At 42.4% G+C, this 21,048-nt stretch overlaps 2 protein-coding genes across 2 annotated transcripts in view; both read left to right on the forward strand.

Annotated features, from left to right (window-relative positions):
• pip4p1a (phosphatidylinositol-4,5-bisphosphate 4-phosphatase 1a) overlaps positions 1 to 21,048 on the forward strand; it is a 49,505-nt gene that overhangs the window by 15,338 nt on the left and 13,119 nt on the right. Inside the window, exon 2 of the mRNA XM_063219816.1 lies at positions 2,521 to 2,614. Coding sequence (XP_063075886.1) covers positions 2,521 to 2,614 — 94 coding nt within the window. The remainder of the gene's footprint in view (positions 1 to 2,520; positions 2,615 to 21,048) is intronic.
• sdhc (succinate dehydrogenase complex, subunit C, integral membrane protein) overlaps positions 1 to 21,048 on the forward strand; it is a 119,138-nt gene that overhangs the window by 13,398 nt on the left and 84,692 nt on the right. The gene's annotated exons all lie outside the window — the stretch shown is intronic.

Here is a 21,048-nt window from a genome sequence, read left to right on the forward strand (position 1 = left end):
CAATCTCCGTGTGTTTATCATCAGTTTCTTCAACTTTGCACTTAAAAGTTCCGCTAAACTGTGTCAGATATGTCCCTGTGTTCCCTTCCTGTGTTCCCTTCCTACCAATATCCCGAACCCTGTGTTCCCTTCCTACCAATATCCCGAACCCTAGTCTTCAGGTAGTTTGTAGTCTTTCATCCCATTGAAAACCATAATAAGACGTGGCTATTGAACTACAAAAAGGGCCTCCTTAGGTAGCCTAGTGTGTAGTCTTTTATCCCATTGAAGCCCATTATAAGACGTGGCTATTGAACTACAAAAAGGGCCTCCTTAGGTAGCCTAGTGTGTAGTCTTTCATCCCATTGAAAACCATAATAAGACGTGGCTACAGAACTCGAGCAACCTGCATTAGTTCTTTTTTTTTTTTTTTTTTTTTTTTTTGGGGGGGCTTTTCAGCCTTTATTGGTTTTTGTGAGACAGGATAGTGGAGGAGAGACAGGAAGTGAGCTGGGAGAGAGAGATGGGGAAGGACCGGCAAAGGACCCGGACCGGGAATCGAACCCGGGTCGGCCAAGTGGTAAACGTGTGCCATATCAGCCACGGTAGGGCAACCTGCAGACCACGTTGTCAACGCTCCCTTTTGTCTATTGGCCGACCTAACCCCTACAGCTGTCCACGAATCAGCTGCGCTTTGGTTAATCCAGAATTCATGCTGCCCATTCACTAATCTTACCTTTTTCATGAATATTTACCACCACCATCAAATTCTAAGTATTCATTAGGACTGGAAAAAATGCATTTTTCATACATAAAAAGGGGGATCTTCTCCATGGTCCGCCATTTTGAATTTCCGGAAATAGTCATTTTTAGCTGCAAAAATGACTCTACTTGGGCCATACTAGAAAACTTTAGTTTATTACTTAGTAAACGTTCATGAAAAGATCAAATTTGGCAATAGGCAGCCCAGTTTCAATGAGCAGCAAAGTTGCAGTCCCTTTTTTGACCATTTCCTGCACAGTGTACCTTTTAAACTACCGAATTTGTTTTCCTGTCATTGCTTTTTGCTGTTTGATTTGCTCCCACCACCTCCCTTGCTCCACCTGACTAATCATTGCCAAACGATGTCATCCTGTTGTCATTGTTGCTTGCTCTGTTCTAAGGGGTATGTTGCCTTTCCAGCTAAATGGAAGGCACTCCACCTGAGAATGCTGCTGTTCCCTGTCTTGGCTTCCATGGAGCTCATGGAGAAGCCGGGGAGCTTCCTCTGAACAGAGCCATACCGCCAAACACAAAATGTGCATTCAGAAATAAAGCTTCCAAAATGCATCTCTCTTCCTCGTCTCAGTTTTGACTAGAGTGGATCTGACGGAACCACAAACATGGCCTCTTCATGTAGCCTTGTGTGTAGTCTTTTCTCCCATTGAAACCCATTATAAGCCCTGGCTATTGAACTACAAAAATGGCCACTTCAGGTAGGTCTCAATGGTACAATCAGGAATAAATGACAATTTAGAAACGGTACAAATGTGCCAGTGGCCACTTTCACAACACATGACTGATGGATCAAGTTCAGTCATGTGATTTACAGAGTATTTGGCACACTTTTAAACGACTTGTAAGTCTAAATAAAAAATCCACAGGGCAGAAACTGTGTCAGATGTTTTCAAAAGCTCAAAGACTGCTAGTGTGTGTGTGTGTGTGTGTGTGTGTGTGTGTGTGTGTGTGTGTGTGTGTGTGTGTGTGTGTGTGTGTGTGTGTGTGTGTGTGTGTGTGTGTGTGTGTGTGTGTGTGTGTGTGTGTGTGTGTGTGTATGTGTGTGTGTGTGTGTGCCAAAGGTACATGAGGGCACAAGGTGCTCCAGTCTTGTGATTACAAGATTTTTGTTTGAATTCCCTCAAGTTGTCACATTGTCACGAGAGTGAGACCAAACTCCATTTAAAGTAGCCTGATAAACCAGCCTAAATGTGAGAACTACAAAAATGGCCTCTTCAGGTAGCCTGATGAACCAGCCTTAATGTGAGACCGGAGTAATTTAGTCCCGATGAACGATTGTTGATGAGAACAACCTGTTGTTTTTTTCAAACCTACCGGCACGCTGACTAATCTTAGATCTTTGCCGTTGATGTGCTTTCCCAACGGTGTTGCGAGGTTCGTCGTCACTCCCTCAAAACCCCGCCCGTTTGGATTCAAAACAAATCGCTGCGTTGTGATTGGTTTTGCCTGACTCAGGGCACAGCGTTCAAACGTTCTCAGATCCGAGGCCAGACCCACTCGCTAGCTGAAAAACTTTGCCGTCCAGCGGGTGGCGCTGGTTTACATTTAAAGCATAAGTGCACTAATTTTGAACTTGAGATGTAAAATCATGAAGGCAATCCTGCTACAGAATAAACGCAAACAAAGAAAAAAAGGAACTCTTTGAATGTGTACAATCTCCATCTTCAACTGAATGTAGTCTTTGCGAGGCCGTAGTTCTAAATACAGGCTTTAATAATGTGTGTGTATCTGTGTAAAGACTCCATCTCCCATGTTGCATTGCAGGTTTCTCTTCCTTCCCGAGTGTTCCGCAGTCTTCGGTGCTCCTCGGTGAAGACCCGCCCCCTTACTCACCACTGACATCGCCAGAGAGCGGCAGGTACTTCACACACACACACACACACAAACACAAACACACACACACACACACACACACACACACACACACACACACACACACACACACACACACACACACACACACATTCAAGACACACACACACATACAGACACGCACACATTCAAATGGACATATGGACACACCCATCTGTGTGGACACCCAATTAGAACACACACATGTGAAAACAGACAGAAAAACACATATTATTACATGATTACATGCACACATTATAACATTACATTGCATTTGGCAGACACTTTATAACCAACGCCACTTTCAAAAGAGGACATAATCATAGCCAACATCACTAGCAGACTAGCAGACACACACACACACACACACACACACACACACACACACACACACACACACACACACACACACACACACACACACACACACACACACACACACACACACACACACAGAGTTATTCGCACAAGATACATTCACAATATGACAAGCGCACATACATGCACACAAACATCCAACATACATAAGCCTTCGAGGATGCCATATTGCTTACTGTGCTGACGAGAAGGAGACTTAGCTTTCGAGTGAAGCTGTTCATTTCCTATCCTGCCTTAAGAGTGATACTGTCCCATTTTTGTAAATAAGCTTATTTTACACCTCCCCTTGAACTAAATGATAGGGTTCTACTGTTCTCCTGTACTTCCATCCATTTTCTAGTTATAGCAGTGCACATTTTACCTCCAAGCTAACAGTTAACATTGAGTCCTATGAGACCAGTTAGCCACGAGCTGGTCTCATAGGACTCAATGTTAACTGCTAGTATGGAGGTACAATTTGCACTGCCATACCCAGAGAACGGTTGAAAGTACAGGAGAACGGTAAAACCCTATTATTTAACTCAAGGGGAGGTGTAAAATAAGCTTATTTCCAGAAATTGGACAGTGTCACTTTAAAGTGCATTAGTGTTTAAAACCCGCTGATAGCTGTCCAGCATTAATGTGTCCAGCTGGCCAGCCAGGTTCCAACATGAAACCTTTAGCCTGGCAACAGAAGGTTCAGATAGCTCTCCAGCCTTTACATTGCATTGGTGTGTAAGAAGTTTAGTCTGGCCAAGATAGCTCTTTAAGATCGTTTAGTCTGGCCAAGAGAGCTCTTTAAGATCGTTTAGTCTGGCCAAGATAGCTCTTTAAGATCGTTTAGTCTGGCCAAGAGAGCTCTTTAAGATCGTTTAGTCTGGCCAAGATAGCTCGTTAATATTGTTTAGTCTGGCCAAGATAGCTCGTTAAGATCGTTTAGTCTGGCCAAGATAGCTCGTTAAGATCGTTTAGTCTGGCCAAGATAGCTCGTTAAGATCGTTTAGTCTGGCCAAGATAGCTCGTTAAGATCGTTTAGTCTGGCCAAGATAGCTCGTTAAGATCGTTTAGTCTGGCCAAGATAGCTCTTTAAGATCGAGCGAGGACCTGTACAGCTGGCCAAGATGGTGGCATGAATGACAGTCTGGCCCATAGAGGTAGAAAATAACACTAGAGAGGACACAGCAATTTGCGACAGCACTGGAAAATGGCAGCTGGAGCTTCCCAACTTCCGTAGGTAGTGTAGGTACTTTCAGGCAATGCAAGTCAATGGAGAACACGCCCACCCCTGTCAATTTTTTGACTAAAACTGTGTGAATATGAAGTAACACATTAATCAAAGACCAGATTTGAAATGTCAGGCTAAATATCTACTTAAATCATATGAGTCGATAAAATACATTTAAAAATCAAATAATATCTTTTATGAACATAGCTAGCAACACACTTCAACTATTGTCCTTGTATAGTGTGTTGATGGACATTTTCACATGATTAAGCCATTTTTGACAGAGGTGAGCCTCGTTCTCCGTTAATTTCCAGTTCTCTGATCTACCTACAGATAATGGCCGATACAGATTGCCGTAAAAGGGGGGGCGGGGTCCTCTCTAGTGTTATTTTCTACCTCTATGGTCTGGCCCCGCGCGTTTCAGAGAGCTGAGAGCAGTGGGTGGGCCCAGAATTGTCTTCTTGGAGGTTGGGGGTGTTCACAATGCACATCCACAAAACGATCATCCAGGTGCCGGACAAAACCGGTAGACAGTGTAAGGAAGGGTCCCTCCTAGCCTCGCGACGCCATCCTATGTGCTCCACCCAAAGATTTTGGCTCCGCACATCGTCGGGCAAAAGCCTCGAGCTCGGTCCTCTCAGTGTTTAGCCAATCAGCAAACAGTTGAAAGTGATGACTCGGAACTCACCCGCGAGCTCCGTTACTGATTGGTTAAGGTAACTATATTAACACTTTTGTTTTGTTATTTGTTTGCTTTTGCGACGCTATATCGTAACACAGACATGCTAATAAAGCACAATATGGGTTTTAATGCGAGTTTGGAACTCCAATTAATTTAAATGATAGAGTAAGATCAGACCATCTCCCACCTTCCACACGGATTCCTCATGGCTTTTGCCAGACTGATTGACGGAGTCAACTGTCGGCTTTTCGCCCAGGCTAGTACCCTCCCAGTGCTGGATCGAGACGTTGCCGTTTATATTATGAAATGAAGAATAAATAATAAATAATAAACAATAAATGAAATAAAGTTTATGTTTTTGGAGCTCGTACCAAAATTGTCTCTGCCACCGCTGGCCAATCAGATCCAAGATCCACTCAGACTTACCAGCCGCCGCACCGTTTTGATTTTCCAGTGTATGCCGCGGCCATTGAACTACATAAATTACCTCTTCAGTTAGTCTAGTGTGTATTCTATTCTCCTGTTTAAACCTGTTGTACCCATTGCCCGCCAACAGACTCTTCATCCCAATTGTAGTATTTTTCTCCCATTGAAACCCTCTGTACGACATGGCTAGTGAACTACAAATATGACCTCTTCAGGTAGCCTAGTGTGTAGTCTTTTCTCCCATTGACACCCATTATAAGACATGGCTATTGAACTACAAAAATGACCTCTTCAGGTAGCCTAATGTGTAGTCTTTTCTCCTGTTGAAACCCATTGTAAGAGACGGCTATTGAACTACAAAAATGGCCTACAATGGTGCAGCACCAAACTACTCACCAGGCAACTATGGGGTCCATTTTAAACTAACACCTTCTCCTTCTCTCCTCTTGATTGTGGGTCATTTAAAGTGATACTGTACCATTTCTGGAAATCCGGTTATTTTATTTGTATCCCCTTGAGTTAAATGATTGAGTTACAGGGCAGCTTTGGTCAATTGGTTAAGGAGATGGACTTTAGATCAAAGGGTTGCCGGTTCGGATCCCACCCTTCCACTCCCTATCTCACTCCATGGCTGAGGTACTCTTGAGCAAGGCTCCTAACCCCACACTGCTCCAGGGACTGTAACCTATACCCTGTACCAAGGCACCTAACCCCACACTGCTCCAGGGACTGTAACCAATACCCTGTACCAAGGCTCCTAACCCCACACTGCTCCAGGGACTTGTAACCAATACCCTGTACCAAGGCTCCTAACCCCACACTGCTCCAGGGACTGTATCCAATACCCTGCACTTAATATAGCTGTAAGTCACCTTGGAGGAAATTGTCAGCTGAATGTAATGTAATGTGTTAGCTTTCAACGCGAATTCTACCTCCAGGCTAGCAATTGTTAGCGGCCAGCTGGACCCATAAGATGCTACAATAATTGCTATCTTGGTGCTGAAAGTAACTTCATACCAAGAAAACGGCTGCAGGAACAGAAGAAAACTCAATTTTGTATCTGAAGGGGAGGTATGAAATAAATAACTAATAAAACAAGCTTATTTACAGAAATGGTGCAGTATCAGCAAATAGTGTCTATTACAGTGAGATACTTCAGGCTCGTTATTTTGCGGTATCCATGTGATTTCGGGTGAACGCCCCTTTAGGAGATCTGCGGTTAGGAGACCTTTGGAGACTTACGGTTGAGATAAATAAATGTAGATGGCGGAAGCGCACATGATATGCCAAGCCACCATCAAACGCCACAGAAAGAGAAGAAGGAAGGAACAACCTTTGGGAGACTGACCTTGAGCGCACTACTTTTCATTGAAGTGGCGGAGTTCGACTTCTCTTACTCTAATAGATGGCCTTTGGTATCGGTTTAAGTATCCCTGCTGTCGGCCTAAGCAGAGCAACTTTTAGAGGCACCCCCCCCCCCCCCCCCATTGTAGACTTCCATCCCATTGAAAGCCATAATAAGACGCAATAATGGCCTCTTCAGGTAACCTAGTGTGTAGTCTTCTCTCCCATTGAAACCCATTATAAGACGTGGCTATTGAACTACAAAAATGGCCTCTTCAGGTAGCCTAGTGTGTAGTAATTATTTTTGTCTTGTCTTATTTTATTAAGACGCGGCACCTTTCACGACTTCTTAACTGAATCCTTGTGAGTACTAAATCCGATTTGTATTTCTTCTCTCTTAACCCTGCGGTTCCCAACCTGGGGGTCACACAGAAAAACCCTTCAATATGTGCTTTCTTATGTTATTTAGGCCTAACCATGTGATAAATTGGTTTTGTAACAAAATTGACTTTAACTTTGTATGTGAATTTTAAATTAAATTCTTGCCATATAAAGAGACAATAACATGTTTCTGTTGGGAATTTTGGCAGTAGGGGTTGCAGAAAAAAAAAAGATTTTGGCTCCTAAAGGGAGTTCCAGCAGAGATAAGTTTGGGACCCGCTTTGCTAATCCTAGGGGTGGGACAATAGCCAATGATTTATAGAAAAAAAAACTAATTGAGGAAATGATCTTAGTGATTAAGTATTCGAGTTCAACATGGCATTTCATCTATACATACTGAAATCACTCATTAAAATTTCAGTTCAACTTCATGCGCCTGAGACAACAACATTTCAACTAATAGGCTAAAGCTTAAACATCGTCCATGAGATTTTTCTGTTAGAAAAAAAAGAAGCGTTGCGTTTTAGGGAAATGTGATGTACTTCATTTAATCAATTAGATTAATATTTCAATGAAATCCCACCCCTACTTCACAGACATAACATTCCCCTCAGAACCAGTGTTGCCAGAGGTACGATAATTATCGTATATGTACCTTAATTTTGTCCATTTTGTTCTCTGTATGATCAAGAAAAATATGATGTACGATCATTTCAGAGTTGTTATTCAGTTCATTCGGGTCTTGTACGATAATTTCCCCCCAAAAGCCCTCAAAAACGATAATTTTATGGTTTGGGTTTCGATAATTCAGCATTTTCCATCAGGCAACACTGCCCAGAACTTATTGGAGGATGAATAGCTGGATACATGCATTTCATTTGATTAAAGGGACACTGTGCAGGAAATGGTCAAAAAAGGTACTGCAACTATGCTGCTCATTGAAACGGGGTTGCCTATTGCCAAATTTGATCTTTACATGAACGTTACTAAGTAATAAACAAATGGTCCAAGTACAGTCATTTTTGCAGCTAAAAATTTCTATTTTTGGAAATTCAAAATGGCGGACCATGGAGAAGATCCCCCTTTTCATGTATGGAAAGTGCAATTTTTTCCAGTCATAATGAATACTTAGAATTTGATGCTGGTGGTAAGTATTCATGGAAAAAAGTAACAGTAGTGAATGGGCAGCATGAATTCTGGAAATAAACAACTAAAAATCTCACACAGTGTCCCTTTAAACATTTTAATCAACTCCCACACCTAGATCTTTTGTTTGTATTGCGATATGATGGCATTTGTTTTTCGTTTTTTTGTTCAGTATAAAAAAAACTGAAAACAGATTTGGTGTTGCAAGAGACAGCAGGCGTTGAAAGAGCTAATAGAGCACCGCTTGGAAAGCACAGATCAGGGGCGACGAACGCACGTGGCAAAAGATTTAACCTGAAGCGTTCGATCAGGGACAGCGACCAACCGAAGCTCGTGTTTAGAAAAATGTAAACATTCCATTGGCTGCTACCTGCCACCGCAGAACTCATAATATATATATTTAGCCAAATTTCATCTTTTCTTTTAACTATTTTGACGCCTTCGGCGCTGGAAGTGCTTTTGCAGGTTTTTGGCGCTTCTGCCGCTTGCTGTTCCGTACCAAGTCAGTTATGCCGTGTCCAGACCAAGAGCGAACTATGCTGCCTGGTAGCGTGGGTAGCAGAAGAAGTTTCGCCTTGAATTCGCTGTATTCGCTCGAGACGCAGCATTGACATGTTTGATTCAGCTAATCACATAACGGCTCTGGCTTGACAGCCTGGGACATTCGGAGATATGAACGTCCCGATTGGTTTTCGCCGAACAGCGTCAGAGCGAATTCGCCTGCGATTAGATTTAGTTTAATCGTCAAAATTCGCTCTGGTCGCGCAAGAAGCTTCGCTCCGGGCGAATTCGCTTTGGTAGCGCAGGTCGCGTGCCCTCCATAGAGAAATAATGACTTCCGTCGCTTCATTCGCTCCGTTCGCTCTTGGTCTGTACACGGCATTACTCCCGCGGCTTTCAACTCCTGCTGTCTGTTACCACAGTACGTTCCGAATTGGCGAAATACCTGATTGGCTCTTGGCCTTCTTTTCTTTCTCCCGATTGGCTCTTGGCCTTCTTTTCTTTCTCCTGATTGGCTCTTGGCCTTCTTTTCTTTCTCCTGATTGGCTCTTGGCCAAATTCTTTCCTAAATAAACTACAGATCAACCTTAACAATCCTTAAACCTAACCTGTTTGTAAATATATTATTTTTAAATATATTTTTTGATGAGTGTGGCAATGCACTTCCATGGAGTCATCACAGAATTTCGTACCAATCTGACAAACTGCCACCTATGTGTTTTTTAATTTTTGTAACCACTGATTTTTCCTGTTAATTGCACATTATTTGACGTTATTTCTGCTAGTTGACGTGTGAACTTTTGGTCTTTTCGTCATTCGTTGGCAGCAGGCAGCCATATGAAGTCCAATGCCCACGCTTCATACTGGGTTTCAATGGGAGAGAACGCCACACACAATGCTAACTGTTGAGGCCATTTTTGTAGTTCAGCGGCCACATCTTATAATGGGTTTCAATGGTAGGAAAGACTGCAGATGACGAACTGAAAAAGTTGTCAGCCATTGTGGTCCCTTCAGTTAACCATTTGTTGTCTTTTCTCCCATTTATACCCATTACAAGCCACAGCTATTGAACTACAAAAATACCCTCTTGAGGTATCCTAGTGTGTAGTCTTTTCTCCCATTAAAATCCATTATAAAACAAGGCTATTGAACTACAAAAATGGCGTCTTCTGGTAGCCTAATATTTTACTGGAGTTCAGCATCTGGATCACATGTCCAAATCGATAGTGCATTGAAAGAAAGGCGGCGTTTTCAACAAAAAAGTGAAATAGCATTAATTTGTTTGTTTTTGGTCTTCTGGGTCAATAAAAAGGATTTTTTGTTTGTCTTCATTTTGTAATTTTGTTTAAAGACGGAGCACGCTGCATGGTTTTCTATATGAATCTCTGTGAGTATTTAACTAATTGCCTCAAACAAAATGGCCTCTTCGGGTAGCCTAGTGTGTAGTCTTTTCTCCTATTAAAACCCATTATGAGATGTGTCTCTTGAACTACATAAATGCAAACATCTTTTCTGTATGAATCGCTGAGTATTTTAAATAGTTTATATAATTGTTTTTGTAAAATGCTGCAAAATTGCACTGTAAAAAGTGAAATCTTGGCAAACTTATTTTGCTAGTTGCAAGTAAAAACATTTAGTCAATCTTACTATAAGTAAAAATAACCTAGTAACTAGTCCTTTTGAAATAGAAGTTAGAACTAGATTATTTCAGACCTGTATGGCATTTTTCCATGGGGCTAGAAATGTTTTCTTGGTCAGATTTGTTTTAACTCATTTTAAGAAAATAAAATAATAACTTGCAATGTGTAAAGCAATCTCGCCAAGAAAAAAAAAGTGTTTTCGCTTGAAACTAGAAAAATAAGCTTGCTAAGATTTCAGTGTTTACAGTGTACTTGAACTAATATTAAATCTTTTTCCAGCTTGTGTTCGGGTTCAAATAGCAAAAAAACATCTGGTCTTAGGCTGTCGATATGCTTGCTGTGTGCCTTAAATTGTGCATGCAACAATGCTCAGGGAACCAGAGCATGGTTGCAAGACAACAGGACTTTGCATGATACATATATATATATATCTATATATATGATACTATGCATGATACTATATATATATATATCTCATGGTTTTGTCTATATTGCATCATGCACATCCTGTGTGAGGGGTTCTCCTGTGCGCAAAATGTACATAAAGCATTTGACTACACACATAATGTGGCCGTGCACGCGTGTCCTGCAGCAAGCATATTGCCGACCTAAATTTACAAAGAAATCATCTCGACATTACTCATTTGGAATGCGAAGAATTTTCCAACTAAATGGTTGACTAGGTGTTTTTTTGTTACTTGAAATTCTTGTAATTCTGATCTCAAACGTTAAAGTACTCTTACAGATGTAGTTACATTAGTGGTATGATGTTAGGGACTGTACGTTATTTACCGGGGGGGGGGAGGGCTGGTGCGCTGGAAGTCCGGTCCAAAAAAAAAATCATGGCCCTCCCCCACCACCTCAATTTTTCCCCATGGCCCTCCCCCCACTTCAATTTTGTTTTCCCATGGCCCTCCCCCTACAGGTACAAAAATGTAAATGCTAAATATAATTTTTGGTGCTCTTGTGTGAGAAGACCTTGCGCCATTTAACCCCGACGCAGGGCGCCCTCCAGCTCTGTTTCGCTATCCTTGTCGACTTAAACATTTGGTCATGGCAGTGCATGGCAATTGTCACAGAGAGATGTGCACGAACAGTGTAGCCTATTAACTGTTCTGTTCAACTTTGGACAGAGAGATTCGAGGCGGCTGCTCAACTGCGGAATCTCGAAGTGAACCCCCCACCCTCTCTTCTCTCTCGCTCTGCCCGCATGATTGACAACCTAGAGTCTAGGTTGTCAATCATGCGGGTCCTAGACCAAGCTGCGTGAGCAAGCGGTCTCACCTGCAGGATGACTCGAGTTGGTGGGATTACAGGGTTGAAGTAGGCGTATGGCTCCAAACAGTAGCTCTAGCCTAGACTATTTCAAAACGTGTTTTTATTTTCCCAAAAGTAAACATTCTTGTGGACACGATGAACAATTAAACAAACCGCTGCATTTTTAGGGTGGCGCGCTCCAGTTTGACAGCTGATAATGCCGGTTGGAAGAAAATAGGCTACATTTCACTTCGAGATTCCGAAGTTGAGCAGCCGCCTCGAAGCTCTGTCCAAAGTTAGTAGGCCTATTCGTGCACATCTCTCTGTGCCTTGCGATGCACTGACACATCACCAAATGTTCAAGTCGACTATGATAGCGAGCGAAACAGCTGGAGGGGCGCCCTGCGTTGGGCACGGTGACCGCGATTTCCTCGGGTTACTGTTCCTGGAACGACATCGCAAAGTTGGTCCTGGATCAACATCTGGTATGTTAGCCTATTCTAGGTCTGATTCCAAAAATTAACGGGCATGCCAAGTGCCGTCACGGTGGTATACGGCTCTGGTTATGGCTAGGTAGGCTATTACAGTGGCTATGTGGAACTGTGCCTAAACCAAAACTAATTCCTAAACAACCTGTCAGTGAAAATGTGTGCACCAACCTACATGCCAAATTATGCCTTTACCAAAACATATTCCTAAACTTAACCTGTCAGTGAATAATTGTATTTTGTAACAGCATGGCACTTCTGCATAACTGATCTTAATCCATAGGCTACAGAAGACGTTACTGGCGCGAAATCTGACATAGATAACCACTCAAACCAGATGTTGATCCAGGACCAACTTTGCGATGTCGTTCCAGCAGTAGCCTAACCCGAGGAAATCGCGGTCACCGTTATGGCACAAGGTCTTTTCCACACAAAAGCACCAAAAATAATAATCAGCGTAGGCTAACACATAATTCGGTATGCCTACACGCATCCCTACACGCTTCCCTAGGTATGCCTAGGGATGACTACAGATACACGCTTCAGTGCTCAAGTATGCACCCGGGACCTTGCATCGCAAAGCGATGTGTTTCAGAGAAGTATTGCATTTTTTTTATTATTATTTTTAAAAAATTAAAATAAAATAAAATAAATTCGGCCCTCCCCCTAACTCCAATTTTTTTTGCCATGGCCCTCCCCCCCACCTCATTTTTTTCATCATGGCCCTCCCCCCCCCCTACGCACCAGCCCCCCCCTTCCGGTAAATTACGAACAGTCCCTTACATGGTTTCAGCTTTGTTAGTGTTGTAATTACATCTGTAAGAGTATGTCTACTTCTACTTTAGAGAACTCTGCATTTTTTCACACTTTTACGAATATTTTTGTAAATGCTGCAAAACAAAAGTGACAAAAAAAGAGGTCTTAAAAGTGAGAGCGTCTTCTTTCTAGTAGACATGAACACAATTACCTGAATGAGAACTAGTCAACTGCAGTCTTTTCTCCCATTGAAATGCATTTTAAGCGGGACTATTGAAGTACAAAAATGGCTTCTTCAGGTTGCCTGGTGTGTAGTCTTCTCTCCCATTGAAACCCATTGTAAGACGTGACTATTGAACTACAAGTTGCCCAAAATGACCGACTCCAAGCACCTCTTCAGGTAGCCTCGTGTGTAGTCTTTTCCCTCATTAAAACCCATTATAAAAAGCGGCAGTTTTAACTACAAAAATGGCCTCTTTGGGTAGCTTAGTGTGTAGTTGTCTCTCCCATTGAAACCCACTATAAAACATGGCTATTGAACTACAAATATGGCCCCTTCAAGTAGGGTAGTGTTAAGTCTTTTCTCCCATTCAAGCCCACTATAAAACATGGCTATTGAACTACAGCTATGGCCTCCTCAGGTAGCCTAGTGTGTAGTCTTTCACCCTATTCAACACCATTATAATACGTAGGTAGCTATTGAACTACAAATGGCCAAAAGTAGGTAGTCTTTTCTCCCATTGAAACCCATTATAGGACGTGGCGTTTGGACGAAAAAAATGGTCCCTTCAGGCAGTGTTCAGGCCCCTTCAGGTATGAAGTAACTAATTACATTACTCGTTACTGGAAAAAGTAAAGGCGTTAGTAACACTGTTACTAGTAACACTGTTACTCCCAACACTGACTTCAGGTAGCGTAGTGTTTAGTCCTTTCTCCCATTCAAGTCCACCATAAAACATGGCTTTTGAATTACAGCTTTGGCATCCTTGGGTAGCCTAGTGTGTAGTATTTTCTTCCATTGAAACCCATTATAAGACACAGCTATTGGACTCCAAAAATGGCCTCTTCAGGTAGCCTAGTGTGTAGTCTTTTCTCCCTTTGAAACCCATTATAGAACAAGGCTATTGAACTACAAATATGGTTTTTCTTTATGACAGGAGAGGTCCTGGTCTTCTGTATGGCGCGATCCAAAATGGGTCATGTGGGAAACAAGGCAGAAGCGCATCCCCCTTGCGAGAGTTGGTAGTATGGTGCATTCTAGACCCAGGCCAAACTAGTAGGAGACGGGACTTAGTTCAGCACCCAACTCAAAGCATTCCAGGCAACCATAGCAACTTTTGTGAGGTGTTTTGATACAAGATAAAAGAATCAGAATAGCTGTTACTTCTGTCGTATGTAAGAAGAAATTGAGTTAAAATGATAACAACAGTACAAGAAAAAAAATATGTTTAATTTATTTATTGACATTTTTCATGACAGCTCTATGGGCGCCGCCATTAGCCTCCAACTTCAATTTGATTGGACGGCCAGGTCCCCCTAGTTGCCCAGTTGCCCAGTTGGAGGTCTCACTTTGACTGGCATTCATTGGAGCTGGAGGTGGGAAAAGTACGATCTCCTACTAGTTTTGGATAGGGTCTGGAATGCACCATTAGAATGTGTGTTTGTTTTGTTTTTATTTTCTAATCCATCCATTCTGTTTGCATGTAAAGAGAATTCCACCTCCCTAAATGATCGTTAAAGGTGCACTGTGTCATATTTTTAGCAGTTTATTTCCAGAAAGCATTATACAACTCACATAATTCATGCTGCCCATTCACAAATGTGACCTTTTTCATGAATACTTACCACCACCATCAAATTCTACGTATTCAATGTTCAATATAAAATGCACTTTTCATACATGATTAGAAGACATTAATAGCTGCAAAACATGCTGTACTTTGATCATGCTAGTAAATATGAAACAATGAAATTTGTCAATAGGCAGCAAAGTTTCAATGTGCAGCATAGTTGCAGTACCTACTGTTGCCACAATCCTACACAGTGCGGCTTTAAAGGGGTCATCCGGGGTGAAATGGCTTATGTTGTGTTAAAACGAGATAATGAGCCCTAATTTTTGCTACATACCTCGCCTCCATAGGTCCCCTATATTCCAAACTTATATCAGTGTTTCTCAACCTTTTTTAGGCAGGGCACCCTTTCAATTCATGAGAAATGTCAAGGCACCCCAAACCAACATGCCGTAACATGGCATCACATTCGATACCACACAAGCTTAGTAAAGCAACACATTTGGAGACGTCACACGACCTACGTTCGAAGTTGCAGCTGACTGGGGCGACCTATATTTACTTAATTGTGCGTAAATGGCAGATGAAAGATTCCACTGACTAGCATTAACTTATCAATTTAGACAAATATGTATTATATTACATGATTTATTTATCAGCCACGTTTCCGCGGCACCCCCGAGAGGGGCCCCGCGGCATCCCAGGGTGCCCCGGCACCCCTGTTGAGAAATTTAGCTTCTGCTGTGGTTTACCAGGGCATCATTCAGCCATCGTTGTAAATCTCTACTTTCCACCCATTTACGACACTCAAAGTTGCTCAATACTTCATTCCGCAGAGTCGCAGGGTTGTTGACATGTAAATCGAGTCATAGAGAACTTTACTAGTGCACAGTTAGTTTGTAGAGGCTGCGTCACAGCACGGCTACAGCCTGCACCACAGAAGGTCTACAGTACAGACACTTCACTCACCACATTCACGGGTGGTACTGCACTCTTGGGGCGCCAACGGGTGAGTGCAGACTCCATTCGGAGGGAATTTACTGCGCTCTCACGACAACGCCCTCTAGGTGAACTGCAGGCATGGATCGAGTGAGTGTCTGTAACTGTAGACCTTTTGTGGTGCAGGCTGTAGCCGTGCTGTGACACAACTGTCCTTTTAGCTTTTATTGGTAAATCGCAACAATAAGTTGGTCAGCAACGATGATGGTGAGAAACGCACCGCAGTTAGCATCTTAGGAGGTTGCCCAGCAACCCAGTAAGTTGCTAACTTAATTAGCAACGTTGCTGTGGAGAAATGCTAGCCTAGTTTTGCCAGACCACATGAATTACTTCGTAATTCATTTTTGGTCTGAATCCTCAATGCCCTTGGGTGGGAAGAGTGAGCTCAGCTCTCGTTTGAAATTGCCCTGACCAATCGCTGACAGTTGATGTTCATGTCGTGTCATTATGTGCCCAACGGTAGGGCTGAAAGATCGAATCCAAAAAATCGAAAATAGCGATCTCAGACAACCCGATTTTGGGATCGTCAAAGTCAGAAAAATCGTGCTCTAAAATGATCCATGTTTTGTTTAATCAATAATTGCACTTATATATGCTCTGCCTATTACCCCTGCTTTGTGGTGTAGAAAACAACAGATAGCTCTGATAGAACGGCTCTGTATCAGCTACCAATCAGAAAGATTCATGCTGCCCGTGAACGGGTCACTCACTAGAAAAGACAGTCACTTGAACCGGAGCAACTGTTATGGAAGATGTGAACAGAGTCCCATGCACTGAAACTTGATTTAAATAAATGGAATAATCGTGAAAATCGAAATCGCGATATCTGTCAGAGAAATCGCAATTTCAATTTTTTTTCAACGGTGTTCGCGTATTTGCCCGCCAGTCTGGTGGACAAGTACTCCCTCCCCAATCAGACCGTTTGTGAATTACGAAGTTAGGCTCAATGGTGAAAGCGCTGGCCTTTAAATCAGAGGGTTGCATGCTCGAATCCCACTCTAATCAGCACCTCCATCCATACCTCCATCCATGGCTGACTTGAGCAAGGCTCCTAACACCACACTGCTCCAGGGACTGTAACCAATACCCTGTACCAAGGCTCCTAACACCACACTGCTCCAGGGACTGTAACCAATACCCTGTACCAAGGCTCCTAACACCACACTGCTCCAGGGACTGTAACCAATACCCTGTACCAAGGCTCCTAACACCACACTGCTCCAGGGACTGTAACCAATACCCTGTACCAAGGCTCCTAACCCCACACTGCTCCAGGGACTGTAACCAATACCCTGTACCAAGGCTCCTAACACCACACTGCTATGGGGACTGTAACCAATACCCTGTACCAAGGCTCCTAACTCCACACTGCTCCAGGGACTGTAACCAATACCCTGTACCCAGGCTCCTAACACCACACTGCTATGGGGACTGTAACCAATACCCTGTACCAAGGCACTTAACCCCACACTGCTCCAGGGACTGTAACCAATACCCTGTACCAAGGCACCTAACCCCACACTGCTCCAGGGACTGTAACCAATACCCTGTACCAAGGCACCTAACTCCGCACTGCTCCAGGGACTGTAACCAATACCCTGTGCCAAGGCACCTAACACCACACTGCTCCAGGGACTGTAACCAATACCCTGTCACAAGGCACCTGACCCCACATTGCTCCAGGGACTGTAACCAATACCCTGTACCAAGGCTCCTAACCCCACACTGCTCCAGGGACTGTAATCCTTACCCTGGACCTAAATAACTGTAAGGGCTTTGGATAAAAAGCGTCAGCAAAGTGTAATGTAATGTAATGTAATGTAACTGTCCTCTTTTGTAAGACGCTTTGGTTATAAAGCGTCTGCCAAATGCCATGTAATGTAATGTTATGTAATTTAACATATTTCGAAATGAATGGTCTAGCTTGTTGGGCTAGAGAAATGCACCCCTTGGCCTGTTTATTGCGTCCGTCAAATGTCAGTGATTGGCTAGATGTGGAAAAAGTTAAAAATGGGAATGTACCGAATCCAAGATTCAGATTTGGTTCTTTGTGAACAGGTTTCAGTTTAATGGGTTGAAAACTAATCATAAAGCTTTGAAGTTAAGCCGCTTTTACGAAGTTCACATCACTACATGACCGGCATCTTGGTCCCTTAGTTTACTACATTATTTACCTGGATCTCTTTACTGAGATGTGAATCGGATCGCAAGTTGGGTCGAGTCACGAATTGGTTTGTTCAAGTCACAATTGTGCATACACCATTCTAGTATCTAGTATCATACGGAAGTATAGTGTGTAGTCTTTTCCGTAATTTAAGCCCATTGAACTACGAAAATGGTCTCTTCCGGTAGCCATGTGTAGGCTTGAATTCTCAGTGGCTGTAAAAAAACAACAGCAGCTCCCTTACTGCAGAGCAATAACAAGAAGCTCAGATGTGGACATGAAAAGGAGCTGATGCTTCCACTTGGCAAAGAGTTTTGCACCTTTGGAAATTAAGCATTCATTTGCAAAACGTTGTATCTCCATTTTGTAGAATGTTCTTGGAAATTGACATTTTTGCATTGGGCATTCCATTGCATTGCATTGCAAAATGTATTTTATATACGTAGGTTGAAAAAGTATGTTCACAAAATATTTGACTGGCAAGAATTCACACACAGGTGATAGGACCTCTGAACAGTCATTTTCAATAATAAAATGCAAACTCTTCAAATACAATTAAAGGTGCACTATGTTGGATGGTGACCAGATTAGCTATTGGGACTGTGCTGCCTGTTTCCAAATGTAATCTTATCATGAACATTAACAAAGTAATAATTAACCACCAGTATGACCAAAGTACAGGAAGTTTCGCAACTTAAGAAAATGTCTATGTCTAGAAAATTCAACATGGTGGACACGGAGAATATCCACCTTTTCATGGGCTTTCACTTCACTTCACTATGCTGTGCCCAGGGCCGGCATCACGGAGGGGCATTGGAGGGCATTGCCCCCCCAGCCAAGTTGCTGTGCCCCCCCTGGGCTTATTCACCTAATCAAAGTACAGGAAGTTTAGCAACTTAAGAAAATGTCTATGTCTAGAAAATTCAACATGGTGGACACGGAGAATATCCACCTTTGTATGTATGAAAAGGGCAATTATCCCAGCCATAATTAATTTGATGGTGGTGGTAAGTATTCATGGGAAAAGGTAACATTTGTGAATAGGCAGCACGAGTTCTGGAAATAAACTACCTGTACTAAAATGATTACATACTGCGCCTTTAAACTTTGTGTCTTTCAGGAGGCCATTTTTGTAATTCAATAATCTTCAGTATACTACTGTGGTTCAATGGAGTAAAATTTTTGTAGTTCAATAGCCACGTCTTATAGTGATGTTCAATGGGGTAAAAGACTACACATTAGGCTACCTGAAGAGATTGTTTATGTAGTTCAATAGCCATGTCTTATAATGGTGTTCAATGGGGCAGAAGACTACACATTAGGCTACCTGAAGAGATTGTTTTTGTAGTTCAATAGCCACGTCTTATAATGGTGTTCAATGGGGCAGAAGACTACACATTCAAAGTTTCCACACATAGAGGTAGAACATTAGACTAGAGGTGACACTGCAATTCGCAACAGCAAGTGCAGCCTCCATCTTGTGTAGGTAGTGTAGGTACTCTTCAGTCAAGGCAAACCAATAGAGAACACGCCCACCTCTGTCAAACAAAATGACTTATATTGTGTATTAAGTGACAGAATAATGAAGGAGCAGATTTGTAATGTCAGGCTAAATATGTACTTGCATCATGTGTGTTTATGAAATAAATGTTAAAATCAGTGTTTAAAACCACGTTGGCAAACCATTTCTTTGAGGACTCTGATGAAGACGCATGTCGAAACGTTAGTCTTACTGCACTGAAAAAAGAAATAACAGAGAATAGACATCCGTGTGGCACCAGATTCTTTTCCATTTGCACTTATTATTTAGGCATTGTCAATTTAGAAGCGCGAAGTGCGTATCTCCTTTGTTTTTACAAATTTTAAAATCAGTTTGTATTAATTATGTAACTTAGGTATTTAGCAACACACATCAGCTATTGTCCTTATGTGGTGTCTTCATGGACATTTTCACATCATTAATTTGTTTTTTTGACAGCTAGATGAGTCCCCTTCTCCATTCATTTACATTGCTCTGGTATACCTCCAAATAATGGCTGACAGGATTGCCATGAAAAAGGATGCAGGGTCACCTCTAGTCTAATGTTCTACCTCTATGGTACCGTCTCATCTCTAGTCTAATGTTCTATCTCTATGGTGCCGTGTCACCTCTAGTCTAATGTTCTACCTCTATGGTACGGGGTCACCTCTAGTCTAATGTTCTACCTCTATGGTGCAGTGTCACCTCTAGTCTAATGTTCTACCTCTATGGTCACCTCTAGTCTAATGTTCTACCTCTATGGTACGGGGTCACCTCTAGTCTAATGTTCTACCTCTATGGTGCCGTGTCACCTCTAGTCTAATGTTCTACCTCTATGGTGCCAGGTCACCTCTAGTCTCATGTTGTAACTCTATGGTGTGGGCTCACCTCTACTCTAATGTTCTACCTCTATGCTGCCAGGTCACCTCTACTCTAATGTTCTACCTTTGTTTACACATCTGAGCTTCTTTGGTCTTGTCCTCTGTTTTCTACTATGCCGCTAATTACCTAAAATGGCTGCCAACAACCTCTTCAGTTAGCCATTTGTAGTCTTTTCTGCCATTCATACCCATTATAAGACGTGGCCATTGAACTACAAAAGTGGTATCCATTCTCTACTGTTCTCTACTATTTCACTAAGCTTTAGTATGCAATTGGTTCAATGATGTTTTAGTAGTAGCACACGTCCAGGTAGTGGAACCACAGCTAATGCCACTATTGTATGCATTATGTTTTTTGTCTTAGTGGATTACCTAAGAGGTATCTTCATTGCTGTACCTTCATTACCAAATTCTTGTTAATGTGTGGGGATTGGCTGTGATTGTACCACCTATGTCTGAGCCCAAAATCACGTCATTGACTCAATTGCATTTTTTTCACATCTGAGCTTCTTTGAGGCTCTTCCGTTCTTTACCATTCTACTAATGACCTAAAATGGCTGCCAACAACCTCTTCAGTTAGCCACTTGTAGTCTTTTCTGTTATTCAATCCATTTTAAGATGCAGCTATTGAACTACAAAAATGGCCTCTTCAGTTAGCCATTTGTACTTGATAGTGCGTTCATGTGGTCTCGTAATTATCGTAAATACCAAATGCCGACATTCGAAGCGCACATGAACGCCACCGCTTCTGGTATTTACCACTGGACAACTCGTAGAAATTTTTAAGAAACGAGTTTACGAGATGATGACGCACACAACAGCTGGCTCTACTCTCGCCATGGCAACCGCTGAGTTGAAATACTCAAAAACCGGCATTCAGTATGT

The sequence above is a fragment of the Engraulis encrasicolus genome, chromosome 16, assembly GCF_034702125.1.
Source record: "Engraulis encrasicolus isolate BLACKSEA-1 chromosome 16, IST_EnEncr_1.0, whole genome shotgun sequence".
Taxonomy (NCBI): Eukaryota; Metazoa; Chordata; class Actinopteri; order Clupeiformes; family Engraulidae; genus Engraulis; species Engraulis encrasicolus.